This window comes from Gekko japonicus, unplaced genomic scaffold (assembly GCF_001447785.1).
Source record: "Gekko japonicus isolate JY-2015 unplaced genomic scaffold, Gekko_japonicus_V1.1 scaffold1352, whole genome shotgun sequence".
NCBI lineage: Eukaryota > Metazoa > Chordata > Lepidosauria > Squamata > Gekkonidae > Gekko > Gekko japonicus.
The window spans coordinates 108,238-126,356 of record NW_015168691.1 but is presented as its reverse complement, the minus strand read 5'-3'; the positions used below and the strand labels follow the sequence as shown (position 1 = coordinate 126,356).

At 48.3% G+C, this 18,119-nt stretch overlaps 1 protein-coding gene across 1 annotated transcript in view; it reads right to left on the bottom strand.

Annotated features, from left to right (window-relative positions):
• Positions 1 to 767: 767 nt before the first annotated feature.
• Positions 768 to 18,119, bottom strand: part of LOC107114037 (protein TMEPAI-like) — a 112,864-nt gene continuing 95,512 nt past the window's right edge. The window contains 2 exon segments of the mRNA XM_015415457.1: positions 768 to 1,612; positions 2,227 to 2,280. Coding sequence (XP_015270943.1) covers positions 1,061 to 1,612; positions 2,227 to 2,280 — 606 coding nt within the window. The 3' untranslated portion in view covers positions 768 to 1,060.

Sequence of the window (18,119 nt, the reverse complement as noted above, 5' to 3'; positions counted from 1 at the left end):
ATACACAGAAAGAGGGGCGGGAGCCAATAAGTGGAAAAAATGGCAATTTACATATGCACAAGCTCTTGGCAACTGAAGCAATGAGTGCCTATTTCATACTCGGGTCATCTGTCCCCGAGTCCAACCACGCAGCGTTCGCCACGGAACCAGCTCAGAGTTGGGACGTGATCACGTGAATATGGAAAGTAAAAACATTTACATAAGATGCAGTCCTTCCGTGATGTAACCTACTAGTCTGGTTCAGTCTTCCGGGCTTTCCCCTCCCCCTACGACTCCTTTAATCTTCACTTCAACGTATTTCCCTTAACAGTTTTGTTTAGACATGACAGAGGCATTTGACCAACACAAGCACTGACACATTTATATTAAAAAATAGTGCAAAATTTCAACATTTATATAAATAACTCTAAACCCCTGCTTTTGTTTTTTTTAATGTTTTTTGTTTCTTTTTCTTCTTCTTTTTTTTTACAATGCAATACATGCTTTTTTGAGCTGGCCCTCAAAAATTTGCCATATTTTAATTCTAGTTCAGAGAAAACAACAACAACAACAAAACACCCCTTTTTTTCTCAATAGGCCTCTTCTAATATAAAAATACTCCAGCTTCCCCAAACACACATACAGTTTCTCTTAATTTTAATATATATTTATATATATATATTTATATTTTGCAGATCTTTAAACAAATGTGTTTTTTGTGCAAATATTTTTCGTCTTTAAAGTTAAGTGAAATAAACAACAAAAAATGTAGCATTCGCACACGCAGCTCAACTAGAAACAAAATGAAGGGGGCAAGGAAGGGAAAAAAATATAAGAGGACCGCTGTAGATTTCATTTAAAAAAATTAAAAAAATTCTAGACAGAGCTCAACAAAGAAACGTGTTTTTTTTTTGCAAGCTTTGTTGGCGTTTGTGCATTCAGACCAAACATAACATGTAAATATTTATACTACACAAGAGCGGAGAAGGGCGTTTTTTTGTTCTGTGCACCCATTTCCCCTTCTCTCGATATCGTTCCCCCCTCCAGTCAACAAGAAGTGCAGAGTGTTTTTTGTTTCTATTTAAAAGGGGTGGCCTTTTTGTTTCTCTTTATCTTTGTTCCATCCCGTTGTGCTCTCGAGGCTACTGATTTGAGACGAAGGGTGGAGCCGGCCGCCCTCCAGTATTGAAGGCATCCCACTGTTATTCTGCTGGTGCTGGTAAAACGTCGAGCCGGGGAAATGACCTATGACCTCACTGTATGTGGGGGGCGGGCCTTCCATCCTGCCGTTGCTCCCGTAACAGGTTGCGCTGATGCCCGAATTGCTGCTGGGAGGGCAAGGCCCGCCGTACACTGAGTTATCTATCAGGTCACTGTCGAAGATGGTTCGGTTGGGAGGCGCTCGGACCGACTCCCTGTTGAGTTCCATCTGCTGCTCTGGATCCCGGAGCTGCAGTGTGCAGGGCCCCTGGTAAGGAGGGGGCTCTTCCCCATCTGATAGAGAGATGGTGGGTGGCAGGTCAATTTCGTGCTGCATATAAGGGTAGGTCGGCTGGAATCGGTTGAAACGGTCCCTCTGCAAGAAGGATGGAACTGCTAGCCTGTCCGTCGGTCTCGGTGTGTAGACCTGCTGCTGGAAAGAAGAGAAGGCAGAGACGTGACTTTCAGGGATTTACGGTTGCTGGCAAGCTGTGCTTCCTGCCACTGCTCCTTCAAGCAGAGGGAGAAGTTTTTTTTAAATAAAAAATTGCCATCATCACATGCAACTTAATTTCGCTTCCAGTGAAAAACCCAGAAGTGACATTGTGCTTTTCTAAAAACTGCCAGGAATTCTATGGTTTACCACAGAGCTTCCAGTGACTCCTAGAGCAGTTACACGTTTTTCCTAGAATCGACATCATCATGTGTAACCATGCCCCCCCCCCAATTTCACACAAACACAGATATGAACACATCAAGCTGCCTTATGCTGAATCAGGCTATTTCTCCATTAAGGTCAGTATTGTCTACTCATAGAGGTAGCAGCTCTCCAGGGTAGAGGTTGTTCACATCACCTCCTGCTCGATCCTTTTAACTGGAGACACTGAGTATCGAACCTGGGATATTCTGCATGCCAAGAACCTATTCTACCATTGACCCACAATGACTCTGTCCGCTGGGTGCCAGCTACTGGGTTGGCAACCTACAGGCATTTCATATGCAAGCCCACAAGCGGCACATTGGGCACATTTTCAATGTGCTCCTTACCTCCGTTACACCATTTCCGGACACTGTGCTTTCTGAAGGCCACAAGCTTCCTTCCTAAAGTTGAAAAGAACAAGAAAAGGTTTGAGATTTCCTTCAGTACAGAGCCGCTTTCTTTCACCCTTCAACCGTAATGAATGTATAAAATCAAAGCATTTACACAGCATGCTTCAAATATTCAACGTGCTTCAAGTACTTATGTTTCAGATAATTCTTGTAGCAGACCTGCAAGGTAGGCCAATATTCTCAACATGCTCATATGAAAGACTCAGAGAAGGGGCCTGCTTAAGGGATGCCAAACGAAGTTTGTCAACTAGTTCTTCTGGAGTTCAGAGATCATATTCTGAGGGGACCATAGTGGCTAACTGAACGGGAAAGATGAAAGGCACCAAAAATGAAATTTCCTCTGTATGTCTCTACTTTGATACACAAGGGAGCTGAGGGGGAGTGTAGGGTTGCCAAGTCCATCTTCCACCCCCAGTGGGGGACTTTGGGGGCGTTCCTGGAGGGGGCGGGGCATCCCCGACGTGATGACGTCACGTTGGGGATGTCCGCCGCCCCACCTGCCCGCCCGCGTGTTGGATCTCCAGAACGGCAGTTCCCTGCCTGCACTTAAAGGAGCCGGCGTTTCCCTTTTAAATGCAGGAGCCAGCGTTTCCCTTTTAAATGCAGGAGCCGGCGTTTCCCCTTTAAGAGCAGCCGCGTTTCCCTTTTAAGAGCACGAAGCTGGCATTTCCTTGGGGCTTGGGAGGAAACACGGGTTTCACACACTTAAAGGGAGAAGGGTGGGTGGGTGTTGGGGCGGGGCTTCCCCCGCCGGCCATCTGGCCGGGGCCGGGTAGACCCCCCCAAAACGGGGGACCCCTGGCAAAATGGGGGGGGGTTTGGCAACCCTACACTGCACTCCTTCCCTTGGGGCTTCTGGACTTTCCCTCTGGTGTCCTCAACAAAAGTTAGCGATTTGGAAACCTCCACGGGATTTTCTTGACTCTCCATTATAGCAATCGAGGCCTGTACAGCCTGAAGACTAGGCCTTGCTTTTGACCTTTGATCGATTTCTTGTCGTTCCCCCCCCCAAGCCGGGGGGAGCTCTGTTTCCCCTTCAAAGACCTTTAGAAACGCAGGGGCACAAAAAAATCCCCACAGAAATCAATAAAATTAAGCAGGAGAAGAAAATTACTCTCAAAATTAGAAGCTCTGAAGAACACATCCTTCCCTGCTCGTGTCTCACTATAATGGTAACAGAAATTAGTATTGCCAGCCTGCAGGTAGTAGCTGGAGATCTCCTGGGGTCTCCTGGGACAGAGATCAGTTCACCTGGAGAAAATGGCTGCTTTGGAAGGCAGATTCTATGGCATTCTATCCCATTGGACCCCTTCCCCTCCCCAAAGTCCGCCATCTTCAGGCTGCACCCCCTAAGTCTCCAGGTATTTCCCAACCCAGAGCTGACAACCCTATCAGAAATTCATGAACACAGTTCTCTCTGTTTAGAAAAGAAATGACTTAAAAGGGGACATGCTAGAGGTTTATAGAATTATGCCTGGGAGGAGAGAGTTGACAAAGAGGGCCTTTTCTCTCTCTCCCAAAATACTAGAACTTGATGGCATCCAATGAAGCTGATGGGCAGCAGGTTCAGGATGGACAAGAGGAAATACCTCTTTACACAGAGAGTGATTAAAAGGTGGAATCTGCTGCCAGAGGATGTAGTGATGGCCACAGACTTTCAAAGGGGGTTAGACAGATTAATGGAGGATAGGTCTATTAGTACCTACTAGAGATGTGAAGGCCTGGAAAAAAAACGGAAAAATTCGGAAAAAAACGGTTTTTCCCCTGTTTTTTTCTTGAAGCTTTTTTGTTTTTTTCCAAAAAATTGAAAAAAGAAAAGAAAAGAAAAGATTATGGAACATTTTATTTCAACATGATGAATAAAATAAAAAGACAAGGTGTTCAAATATTTTCCAAATCATTTCTAATTATATATATATATATATATGGTATCAGATTGATCTAATTTCTGTGCACTGAGGACAAGCAAGTCCTAGGTTACAAACTGAACTCTCCAATGCAAGAACAAGATGCATTTCTTCCTTTAGGAGGTGCGATTGTCAGAAGAAAATAAAAAAGTTTCAGTTTTGTTTTTGCATGTGGGTGGGTATTCTGTTTGTAATAATTGTTTGGATACACTATATTTTTAATATGCTAGTTGTGATAATTTCATGCCAAGTAAAAATGTCCATAGTCATATTTTATGTTCCTAAAGTAAGAGAATGACTTTCAACCTAGAAAAGACAAAAGAAATGCTAATGTAGCATTTTTTTCAATTTTTCCGAAAAATTCTGTTTCCCCCCGAAAAAAACCCGGGTTTTTTTCTGAGCTTCAAAATTTCCGGAAATTTTACATCTCTAGTACCTACTATCCATGTTGACCTTGGGTCACCATGAGAGCCAGTGTGGTGTAGCAGTTAAGAGCGGCGGACTGTAATCTGGAGAACCAGGTTTGATTCCCCACTCTTCCTCCACATGAAGCCAACTGGGTGACCTTGGGCCAGTCACAGTTCTCTCAGAGCTCTCTCAGCCCCACCTATCATGGGGAGAGGAAGGGAAGGTGATTGCAAGCTGCTTTGAGAAACCTTCGGGTAGAGAAAAGTGGGGCATAAAAACCAACTCTTCTCTTCTAAAGGGAACTTCCATGTATATAGAGAATAAATCTTTGAATACTGGTGCCAGGACGCAAGGCCTTGGCCTTCATGCCCTGTTGTTGGTCCTCGGAAGGAACTGGTCGGCCACTGTGTGAGACAGGATGCTGGACTAGATGGACCCTCACTGATCTGGTCCAGCAGGGGTCTTCTGACGCTCTTATGATTAGAAGCCCTACCTTTTCAGGATTCCAGACTGCACGGAGAGAGGCTTCTGCATTTCCATTTCTGAAGGATGAGCACAGCCTGGGCCCCAAGGCTTGCTACAGCAACCTCACCCCCTTGCCCAAGCACATGCCTAGGTTCATTCCAGCCATTTAGAGACGGGAGCTCACTCCATCATGCGGCAACTCGGGGGTCTCGAACTGCTGAACTACTGACCTTCCACAGCCCGCAGTTCAGCGTCTTAACCACTTGAGCCACCGCAGCTCCTGATAAAGGAGTCAAGGAGAGGCTAAAATCATGGCACAAATGCATAATGATTGTAATGGCCGTGTATGCGGGATAAAATGCCTCCCAAATCCATTCTACCCTGATATCCGAATTCTCCGACTCTGCATACAAACCTAAAGGCAGTTCTGCCACTGGCAGGTGGGGGAGGGGGAGGGGAAGGGAGAAGAAGTGATTTATATGGAAATGAGATGGCCCCGATGCTTTCCCTCCTTCCCCCTCTTTTATAGCAAACCTTGTCTCAGAAAGACTACATAGAAGATAAGGAGAGAGCGATAATGGACTGCCAAAGTTGATTTCATACGGCATATTAATTCAGTTGCAACACTGGAGTGACGCCAGCAATACAACGAGCTCAGTTCAGAAGTCACAGGAAGCCACGATTTCATTTAACTGTGGGTTGGATCCTGTGGATCTGACCCGCGAACGGCAGTGCTTTCTTCTGGTACAAGGAGTCTGGGGGAGGAGTCTCATGTATCGGGGGCAGGGCTTTTTTTCCTGGGGAATGAGCCGGAATGGAGTTCTGGAACCTCTTCGACAAAATTCTTTTAAAAATGTTTACAAGTTCATGAGTTTTCAGTAAAGGTTTCCTTTGCTTGAAAGTTAGTCGAATCCGACTCTAGGGGGTGGTGCTCATCTCCATTTCCAAGCCGAAGAGCCAGCACTGTTCGAAGACTTCTCCATGGTCATGTGGCCGGCATGACTAAATGCCGAGGCACATGGAACGCTGTTACCTTCCCACTGAACAGGTACCTATTTATCTACTTGCAATGTCTTGCTTTCGAACGGCTAGGTTGTCAGGAGCCGGGGCCAGAGACGGGAGCTCACTCCGTCATGCGGCATTCGGGTCTCGAACTGCCAAACTACAGACCTTCCTGTCTGCAGCTCAGTGTCTTAACCTCTGAGCCACCGCAGTCCCGAGTTTTCAGTACACAGATTGAAACCCTCTCGGGAGTTCTGGCACCCCCCCCCCCGAACTCCGGTCGGGGGAATGTTCCTCATATGGGAGGAAAGCTTCGCCCATAGTGGAACGGATCCTCAGGCTATAAACCTAGGATTAGTGTGACGATTCAGCCATGGGCTAGTGCACTAGTAGTGGTTAATTGCAGGGGTCATTTCGTAGAAAAAGAGGTGCAGGAGCTCATTAGCATAACATTTGCCCATGCCACACCCCTTGACATCACCAGAAGTGTGTCAGAAGGCAACACCCACCGCTCAGGCTCGCCTGGACTGTTTTGGATTGATAGCTATTGTGTGTGGGGGGGTGCAGATCTGTCCCCGCAGAGGAGGGAGAGCTTGTACCTGAATAAAACTTGGGTCTTAAAGGTGCCACTGTTTTAAACCGGGGGGCCGGGGGGGGCCCTCTGCAACTTACCTGGCTGCTTCTTGCTCTGACTGAGGGCTGATGGGAGCAGGGGGTGGGGCTTCTTGCATGTGCCCACCCCCTGGGCTATTTACTGCCGGAGCTCCGCTCCTGTGCGCTCCTGCAGGAAATGACCCCTGATTGGCATATGGTAAGCCAGGATCTGAATGGTTTGACATGGGTTGATTAGCCACAGTTTTTATCGACTCCCTCCAGTACCAGTGGGGCCTGGAGTTCTTCTGGAATGGCAGCTGATCCCAAGACTACACAAACCAGTTCTCCTGGAGGACATGGCTGCTTCGGAAGGTGGACTCTACGGCATCACGTATCTGCTGAGGTCCCTCCTCTCCTGAAACCCCACCCTCCCTAGGTTACAGCCCTATATCTCCAGCCCAGCGTTGGCAAACCATACTTGGTTATGATTTTATCTGACCTATTCCCTGGTGCTACCTTCACCTCAACACATGCTTGGATGGCAAAGTTGTTGCTTCAGAGGTGGGGGAAAGATGCAACTGGAGTTTCCTGGAGCAAACCAATTCAGAATCCAGTGGCACCCTTAAGACCAACAAAGGTTTATTCAAGGCATGAGCTTTCGTGTGCAATGCACACTTTTTCAAACCAATCGTGTGTGAGCCGAACCCTGGCTTCACAAACAATAGTTAAAGGGAGGAGGGGAGAGGAAGGAAGGTGATTGTAAGCCGCTCTAAGACTCCTTCGGCTAGTGAAGAGTGGGGTATAAAACCAACTCTTCTTCTTAAAATAAGCCATGGTTGTGCCTGAAGTCTGAACTGGCTCTGAGCAGGGTTGCCAATCTCCAGGTGGGACCACAAATAACATCCACCAAGGGAAGACCATCAACAATTCACAACAATATGTGTTACAAACTATATATTTCATTCAAGTACAAAGATGGGTTAGTGGTCATAACCAGTGTTCCCTCTAAGCTGAGTTAGTGTGAGCTAGCTCACAGTTTTTTAGCCTCCGGCTCACAGCTTTTTGTCTTGGCTCAGGAAGGAGGGCTCCAGAACACACTAATTTATGCAGTAGCCAAATCACCTGCTCACAACTTTAATGCCAGTAGCTCACAAAGTAGAATTTTTGCTCACAGGACTCTACAGCTTAGAGGGAACATCATAACCCAATGAAATATATACACATATATCCAACAAATTGCTCACAACAACTATATACTATTAGCAAGGCAGGAACTTGTTCAAGTCCAACAGCAGGTTCCTCTATAATCTCATAAATTAACAGTGTCCATAGACCTCCAGATAGAAAGAAATAGTGGTAGACGCCCTCCGGGGAAAGAATAGCAGCCGTACGTCTCTCCCAGGTATAAATCGAGACGATTCAATTCTCTTCAACAGCGGCTGGTTAAATGGAACCCGATTTCCAAAACAACATAGGCACAGCTCAGTAATTTCAATGGAATCCCACCTGGAGATCTCCCAGAATTACAACCAACCCCCAGACAACAGAGATCAGTTCCCTGGAGAAAATGGCTGCTTTGGAGGGTGAACTCCCGGGCACTGTACCCCGCCGAGGCCCCTCCCACTACTCAGTGGGTACCTGTGGGTTAAAGATGGGTCCTACGCCCAGACCACTGGCCTAAGGCTACCTGCTGTGTTTGAGACAGAGGTAAGATTGGAACCTGGGCATTTCTCTGTTTCTTATCTGGTTCCTTATCTATGTTCAGAACCCATTTTCAGACTGTCTCCCCAAACCATCTGACAGAAATTAAATGTTAATATGAGCATGCAGGTGTTGGGAGAAAGTTTTACGGATACCCTGGAACATCAGAAAGACAAATAAATGGGTTTTAGGACAAATCAAGCCTAAGCTCTCCCCAGAACCTAAAATGACTAAACTAAGGCTATTGTCATGGAAGCAGTGACAGAATTCACGTTCCTGGGATCCCAGATCGCTGCAGATGGTGACTGCAGCCATGAAATTAAAAGACGCCTGCTCCTTGGGAGGAAAGTGATGGCAAACCTAGACAGCATAATAAAAAGTAGAGACATCACCCTGCCAACAAAAGTCCATATGGTCAAAGCAATGGTATTTACAGTAGTAATGTATGGCTGCAAGAACTGGACTATAAGGAAGGCCGAGTGCCGAATAATAGATTCTTTTGAATTATGTTGCTGGAGAAGACTGTTGAGAGTCCCCTGGACTGCAAGGAGATTGAATCAGTCAATCCTAAAAGAAATCAACCCTGACTGTTCCCTGGAAGGCCAGATACAGAAGCTGAAGCTCAAAGACTTTGGCCACCAAATGAGAAGGGAGCACTCACTGGAGAAGACCCTGATGCTGGGAAAAACTGAAGGTCAAAGAAGAAGGGGATGGCAGAGGATGAGATGGTTAGATAGTGTTCTCGAGGCAACGAACATGAAATAACGCAAACTCTGGAGGACGACGGAAGACAGGAGGGCCTGGCGTGATGTGGTCCATGGGGTCGCGAAGAGTTGGACTCGACTTTGCGACTGAACAACAACAACAAAGGCTACTGTACTTTGGTCACGTCATGAGAAGACAAGAGTCACAGGAAAACTAGGAAAAGCTGAAGGTGGTAGGAAAAGAGGAATACCCAACATGAGATGGACTGACACAGTAACGGAAACCACATCCCTCTGTTTGCAAGACCTCAGCAAGGCGATTAATGACAGGATGTTTTGGAGGTCTTTCATTCATCGGGATGCCGTCAGCTGTAAGCTACTTGACAACACACAACACACACACCTCTGAGCATACAGTGGTCTCTTACACCTGCTGATGCTGTGATTGAGATTCAAGGCTTTCCCTTCCCTCCCAGCGAAAGGAAAAAGAAGAGTTGGTTTTTATACCCCACTTTTCTCTACCTTAAGGAGTCTCCCAGCAGCTGACAATCACCTTCCATTCCTCTCCCTACAACAGGCACCCTTGTGAGGGAGATGGGGCTGAAAGAGTTCTGAGAGCATTGTGACTGGCCCAAGGTCACCCAGCAGGCTTCATGTGGAGGAGGAATGGGGAACCAAACCCAGTTCCTCCAGAGTAGGGTCTGCTGCTCTTACGCCTTACTACAGCATGCTGGCTCTCACACAGAGCTGTAGGTAGACTCAGCAAGAGGCTGAAGATGGCAAAAGCGGGCTTTGATCTCTTACGGCCTTATCCTGAGTCAGACCACACCGTCTTTCCCCGAGTCAGACATAAACCTGAATCAGACCATTATCATTTTCTATTCTGACTGGAGGCAGTTCTGCAAGGTCTCGGGTCAACGGCTTTCACATTGTCAACTCCCTAGTTCTTTTTGCTGAAGATGGCAAAGGCCGAACCCGGGACTTCCGTAAGCACAGCGGCCGCCTTAACACACTGAGCCGCGGCTTCGGCTTCCGGAGCTGCTGCCCTTTGCATGCGAGCAGCTCTCAGGATCACGCCTCCCTTCTTCACAGGATTCCACAAAATGCCCCTATATAAATCAATGGTGCGACCTCATCTGGAATACTGTGTGCAGTTCTGGGCACCACACCTTAAAAAGGATATTATAGCTTTGGAAAAAATGCAGAAAAGGGCAACTAGAATGATAAAAGGGTTGGAACACTTTCCCTATGAGGAAAGGTTAAAGCGCTTAGGGCTCTTTAGCTTGGAGAAACGACGACTGAGGGGTGACATGATTGAGGTTTATAAGATTATGCATGGGATGGAGCAGGTAGAGAAAGAGGTACTTTTCTCCCTTTCTCACAATACAAGAACCCGTGGGCACTCCATGAAATTGCTGAGCGGTCGGGTTAGAACGGATAAAAGGAAGTACTTCTTCACCCAAAGAGGGATTAACACTTGGAATTCACTGCCACAGGAAGTGGTGGCAGCTACAAGCATGGACGGCTTCAAAAGGGAATTAGATAAGCATATGGAGCAGAGGTCCATCAGTGGCTATTAGCCACAAGGTATAGCTAGGGGCTCTGGGGCAAGTGATGCTCTGTCATCTTGGTGCTTGGGGGGGGGGGGTCAACAGTGGGAGGGCTTCTAATGTCCTGGCCCCACTGGTGGACCTCCTGATGGCACTGGTATTTCTGGCCACTGTGGGATACAGAGTGTTGGACTGGATGGGCCTTTGGCCTGATCCAACATTGGCATCTCTTATGTTCTTATGTTCTTATGTTCTCCAACTTGGGTATTAGTATAAGGATATGGAGCAGAGGTCCATCAGTGGCTATTAGCCACAAGGTATAGATAGGGGCTCTGGGGCAAGTGATGCTCTGTCTTCTTGGTGCTTGGGGGGGGCAACAGTGGGAGGGCTTCTAATGTCCTGGCCCCACTGGTGGACCTTCTGATGGCACCTGGTATTTTTGGCCACTGTGTGACAGAGTGTTGGACTGGATGGGCCTTTGGCCTGATCCAACATTGGCGTCTCTTATGTTCTTATGTTCACACGGCACTGTTCTCGTAGCGACAGTTGTGGCTTTTGAGGGCATGCATTTCTGAATGTTCAAGGGCTTAGCTGGCCCTGGGGAGCTAACCACAACCACCATGCTCGGATTCTGCCGCCTCCATGAGAGCGCTGCCCGGCTCCCTCTAAAGGGGCTGGGTCCACGTCTTCCCATAACGTGGAGGAGAAGACTTTTGTCTGAGAGAGAGCGAGTCAGCCTAGAGGAGAGGCGGCCGGGTGCGAGATGCAAGGGACCAAACGTGGCTGGCTCCGAGGCCTGCCTGATGAACTTCCAGACCAACAGGCACAAGAGGGAAGTGCTGTGAGACACACAGATATTTGTTTTTCAGCATCCCCATTCGGGCAGGTTTACTCAGAGGTGAGTGTATCTGCTCTTAACCAGAGACCCAGTTTGGTGTAGTGGTTAAGTGCAAGGACTCTAATCTGGGAGAACCGGGTTTGATTCCCCACTTCTCCACTTGCACCTGGCCGGATGACCTTGGGCAAGCCATAGTTCTGTCAGAGCTGTTCCTGAAAAAGAGCAGTTTCTGTCAAGAGCTCTCTCAGCCCCACCTACTTCACAGGGTGTCTGTTGTGGGGAGGGGAAGGGAAAGGAGTTTGTAAGCCGCTCTGAGACTCCTTTGGGTAGTGAAGGGTGGGGTAGAAATCCAATCTCTTCTTCTTCTTCTTCTTCTTGTATCGCCGCCTTATGCTTGTGGGTTTATATTTAGCAGTCGGCCAAAGGACCGCATGGACCCATCTGCCAATCCAGTTCTTTGGAGTACAGCTGATGTCAGGCCGAATACTCCAGCTGGGGGGGGGCAGGTGGAGGGGGCATGCAGTCGGGAAGACAGAGCCTCGGGAGCATCTATGTTCCCTGTGCGTACAGCCATCTGACCGCCTCTTAAACTGGGTTAAAACCGATCAGAGCCAGCTTTAGACCGCTTTGGGTCTGAACAATGTAGAGAAGGCAGAGACGTCAGAACGATGCCCCGGGCGGAAATTTATCCCGGACGTTTCCGACCGTCTCATAACAAAAGTCCCCCCGGGCAACTCAACAAAACCATTAAAAAAAAAAAAATCAGAAGAACTCCCAAGACCGATAGCAATTACAAAATGTCCGATAATTGTGAGAACTGATGAGGCAATTAAAATACAATTCAATTTTCGCCCCACTATCGAGTCACGGCTGACTTATGGTGACCCCGTATGTAGGGTTTTCAAGGCGACAGGCTAACGGAGGCGGTTGGCCATTGCCTTCTCTGGTGGCCCTGGACTTCCTTGCTGGTCTCTCATCCAAATACTAACCAGGGCCGACCCGGCTCAGCTTCTTTGACGAGATCGGGCTAGGCTGGGCCGTCCAGGTCAGGGCATAATCGTCAATAAAGTAAAGGTAAAGGTTCCCTTGCTCGAAAGCCAGTCAAATCCAACTCTAGGGTTGCGGTGCTCATCTCCGTTTCAAAGCCGAAGAGCCAGCGCTGTCTGAAGACGTTTCCGTGGTCATGTGGCCGGCATGACTAAACACCAAGGCGCACGGAACGCTGTTACCTTCCCACCTAAGTGGTACCTATTTATCTACTTGCAATGTCTTGCTTTCGAACTGCTTGGTTGGCAGGAACTGGAGCTAGAGATGGGAGCTCACTCCATCATGCGGCACCCGGGTCTCGAACTGCTGAACTACTGACCTTCCACAGCCTGCAGTTCAGTGTCCTCAATAGCAGTGGTTAAAAAGCAGTTCACGAAGGGAAAATTAATACAGCTGTCTAGAAAACTACCTGCCTGATAATTTCACATGGGCACCTAAACCTCAGCAGAGTCGGGGAACGGGTGCCCGGGTGTGTGTCTATGCAGAAGGCATCACCACAGAAGGAATCCCTTCCCTTGGAGCCACACCAGTCTTGCGTACAGAACAGCAGTTCTGAAAATGATTTGGACACCTGCACAAGTTCGAACAGGAGGGTAAGCGGCCCTCAAGAATCTCTGGTGCCAGAACCTTTAGAGCTTCAAAATGCGAGTGCTGGCACCCCAAAGCGGGCCCAGAAACAAAGTGGAGCTTCTTTTAGTACTGGAGAGGTGCGTTCTCATAAAGCTCTTGCTGCCTCTTGGAACACGTGCCTGTGAATGGAGCCTGAAAAACAGACCTGTCTAACAAAATATCATCTCACCCTTCCTCCGAGGAGGTGGAGGAGGAGAAGAGGAGATCGGATTTATACCCCCACCCTTCACGAGTCTCAAAGCGGCTTACAATCGCTTCCCCTCCCCAGAACAAACACCCTGAGAGGCAGTGTTCCCTCTAAGCTGAGTTAGTGTGAGCTAGCTCACAGTTTTCTAGCCTCCGGCTCACACATTTTCGTCTCAGCTTGGGAAGGAGGGCTCCAGGGCAAACTAATTTATGCAGTAGCCAAATCACTCACTCACAACTTTAGTGCCAGTAGCTCACAAAGTGGAATTCCTGCTCACAAGACTCCACAGCTTAGAGGGAACATTGCTGAGAGGTAGGTGGGGCTGAGAGAGCTCTTTTGAGAACTGCCCTTGAGGGATCAGCTCTGAGAGAACTGTGACTGGCCCAAGGTCACCCGGCTGGCTGCATGTGGAGGAGGGGGGGGAATCAAACCCGGTTCTCCAGATTAGTTTCCGCTGCGCTTAACCACTACACCATACTGGCTCTGAGCAGCATAAGTGGTTCTCACTTCCTTACATTATCCTTAGCAGAGCCCTCTTAGACTGAGCACGGGTGATTGGCTAAAGGGCATCCAGTAAAGTTTATGGCAGACTGGATGAATTCAAAGCTCAGGTCTCCCAAATCCCTGTCTCACCACTCCGACACACTAGCCCATCATCCCTCTCGCTTCCTTGAGAGCGGCCAAACTTTTCACTTTACTTTGTGTGTGTGTGTGAAGTGCCATCAAATTGCAGCCAGCTTATGGTGACCCCAAAAGCCTTTCATGGCAAGAGACAAACAGATGTGGTTTTCCCATTGCCTTTTTCTGCGTAGCAATCCCGGACTTCCTTGGTGGTCTCCCATACAAATACTGATCAAGGCCAACCATGATTAACTGGTGGGATCTGATGGCATCAAGCTAGCCTGGGCCATCCAGATTGGGGCATCCTGCTGTGTTCTCCCCAATGGGCACCCAAAACCGCTCACATCCTTCTACTCTCCTCACAACAGCCCTGTGAGGTAGGTTAGGCTGAGTGTGTGTGACTGGACCAAGGTCACCGGGCCCGTGGCCAGGATTTTGCGGCTTGGGGGGCCGATTATTTCTCTGGTGGGGCTGAAGTCCTCAGTGCAGAAAGAAAAGCCGTTTAGCCAACAGAAAGCTGTTACCAGGATAGAGCTCTGAACTGCAAGCTGCCAACCACTTTAGATGACACTTCTCAGCTGCTGCAAGTTAATCCCTTCTGCCAGCAATTCTGAGAACAAGCCGGCAGGTGGGGGTGATAACTTCTATAGTCAAGGAAGCTAACACTTAGGCAGAAAAACTGCCTTAAAGGAGACCAGTTTCTTGACACACAAGGGACCCTAGAGGTCACCTACTCCAACCCCCGTGCTCATTGTGGGGATTAGTCAACTACAGCACCCCACTCTGGTTAAAGGAGCGCACACCTTTTAAAAATGTTTTTAAAAAGCATTTACAGGAGAAATTCTTGCGGGGCTGTGCCTTTTAGAAAGGGGGCAGAGCCCCCCAAAGCCCCACCATAGTTACAGGCCTGAAGGTCACCCAGTAACCTTCCATGGCGGAGTGGGGATTTGAACCCGGCTCTCCCGGATCCTAGTCAGACACCCTAACTGCTGATGCCACACCAGCTTTCATATCTGTCTATCTGTACAGCCGTCTATCCAGGTATATAGGCTTCTGCCAAAAGGAAAAAACAAACAAACCGTTGCGTGCCAGACTTTTAGGAGATGCCAGTGTGCCAGTCTCCTACTGCATTGCAATGTGCAAAGACATAACATGATGTACTGGAGAAAAACCTCGTCTGATGCAAAAGTTTGCAAGCCAGTCTGAAGGCTGTGTTCCTCATCAAGGCTGCTGGCTGCCTGTCAAGTTCCTACATTTGATATTTGTACACATCTAAAAGAAGAAAGGGGGGGGGAAGCATGCAGACCCTTAAAATAGAATACCAGAAGCCTCTCGGAACCTTCTGTTGAAATTTTTGTTCGGAGAGCACATTATTTTAACTTCCTGGATACGTTTCCATTACCCCCTTTTCCACCGCCGCATTCAAGGCAGTTGATAATCCCAAGTAACACCTGCTATGAAATACATATTGCATGAAAGGTAAAAGGGAAAGGAACAGGAGAGGAAAACAAAGCAAATTTGGGCCCTAACTTTTAGAGGATGTACACGTCAACGCCAGATGGAACGGCTGCGGCCACTGACGGTTTGTGGAGAGCGCGGAGCTCAAAGGCAGCTGGTCCCGTAATAGAAATAAATTAATAAATAGGTATTCTTTTTCTTTCTTTTTTTGCCGTAAAGCCTCAGCTGACTTTTGACAACCCCGTAGGGTTTTCAGGGCAAGAGACGTTCAGAGGTGGTTTCCCATTGCCTGCCTCTGCATAGCAACCCTGGGCTTCCTTGGAGGTCTCCCATCCAAATACTAACCAGGGCTGACTCTGCTTAGCTTCCATGATCTGAGGAGATCGGGCTTGCCTGGGCTATCCAGGTCAGAGCAAGTCTAGATAACTAAACTGTGTCTGGATCTGCAGTTTTTGGTCTTGTGCACTAGGGGGAGCTTTACCACCCTTTACAGGAAAAAAGCACCCATACATAATGTAATTGCCTTTTGCTTGCTAAAGAGAGGGGGAGCGGGACCCCCCCCCCCAAACAATCAAGATGTAACTCCTTGAGCTGTGAAGTTTTTGAATGATGCAGAGTACTCTGGCACTGCATCCTATGGATGGTGCTGCACGTGAAGCAAAATGAACGGGAAAGATGTGCAAAAGAGCACAAGCTGATGTCGAAGGAAGGAAGGTAGAAATCACATTTCTCAATATTCTTCATCAGTGAAAAAGAGCGAGGGAGAGCACTGATCCCTGATGAGCTAGTTTTCTCCTTGCAAGGAGTCTTTTTTTTTTTACATCTGAGAACCAGGTTCAAATCCCCAGTGGAAGTTGGATGGGTGACCCTGGGCCAGTCACACAACTCTCTGCCTAACCTACCTCACAGGGCTGTTGTGAGGATGAAATAGAGGAGAGGACAACAATGTAACTGCCACTTTGGGCCCCCATTGGGGAGAGAGGCAAAGCATAGATGGGGTAAATAAAAACGGCACTTGTCACCTGCGGCTTGGAATTATCTCCTCAAGACTCTCCCCATCATTGTTCTGCTGCCTGTCTGAGGCCACAAGGATGAGGTTCTTTGGCCCCTGACAGCTCCAGCTATGCCCTCCAGAGACCACCCAAACAAGGACTTATCATCCTTTTAACTCTCCTCTTGCAGGAGCACAGACCTTTCCCTCTTTCCATATACACAATTTCACAGTATCACAGGATCACAGGGTCGGAATGGGCCATACAGGCCATCTAGCCCAACCCTCCTGCTCAATGCAGGATCAGCCTAGAGCATCCCTGACCAGTATTTGTCCAGCTGCTGCTTAAAGACTGCCAGTGAGGGGGCGCTCACCACCTCCCTAGGCAGCTGATCCCACCGTTGCACAACTCTTACTGTAAAAAAGTTTTTCCTAACTTCCAGCCAGCCGGTACCTTCCCGCCCTTTATTTAAACCCATTATCGCGCATCCTCTCCTCTGCTGCCAACAGGAACAGCTCCCTGCCCTCTTCTAAGTGACAGCCCCTCAAATGCTTCAAGAGAGCCACCCTGTCCCCCCTCAACCTCCTCTTCTCCAGACTGAACATTCCCAAGTCCCTCAGCCTTTCCTCACAGGGTTTGGTCTCCAGGCCCCCGATCGTCCTCGCCGCTCTCCTCTGCACCCACTCTGTGCCGTCCACATCCTTTTTGAAGTGAGGCCTCCAGAACTGCACACGATACTCCAGGTGCGGCCTGACCAATGCAAGTTTACTTCCCTGCCATGCAGCCCCAAACGCTACATCAACACTAGAAATATGGGAAACGGAGCCCCGTTGAGTGAGTCTTCCCAGCACAACTGACCCAAGTGGCCTGAAGGGGCAACCATGCCCACTCAGCCTCCACCCATCTCCCACCCTATTGTGCCAACCCACAAGGAACAGCTGGAAGGTCAGCTTCAGCATCAGGTCCATCTTCAGCTGTCGGTACGTAGGAAAAAAACAAGTACTGTTATCTGTTCGCAAGATACACTGCTGAAAATAATTTCCAGAGGTCCACCGTGTTAGTCTGCAGTAGGAGGGCTAGATTCAAGTCAAGGAGCACCTTAAGAGACCAGCCTTTTCAGAGTATGAGATTTCGAGAGTCGGAGGTTTGTATCTGACGACGGGAGGTGTCCTTGGCTCTCGAAAGGTCATACCCTGAAAATTAATTTGCTCTGGGAGCCATCCTTCCTGAGCTAGCACAAAAATGTGTGGGCTGAAGGCTAAAAACGGTGAGCTAGCTCACACTAACTCAGCTTAGGGGGAACAGTGGCTGGAACCCCTTTTTAGTTCATACCTGGAACCCAAAGAACTGACAAAAGAATACACATTTTCCCTCTGAGAGCCTGGAGGCCCTTCATAGTTTGGGACCACCATAACACGCATCACACCATAACACACAAGACCATTTCTTCTCATATGTGCCCATGTGTTGGTAGCAAGTCTTATCAGGGGTTCTGTCTTCTGTGAGAAGAGTGGCTGCAAGAAGTAGAAGTAGAAGAAGAAGAGATTGGATTTATACCCCGCCCTTCACTACCCAAAGGTGTCTCAGAGCGGCTTACAAACTCCTTTCCCTTCCCCTCCCCACAACAGACACCCTGTGAGGTTAGGTGGGGCTGAGAGAGCTCTTGGCAGAAACTGCTCTTTTTTCAAGAACAGCTCTTATCAGAACTATGGCTTGCCCAAGGTCA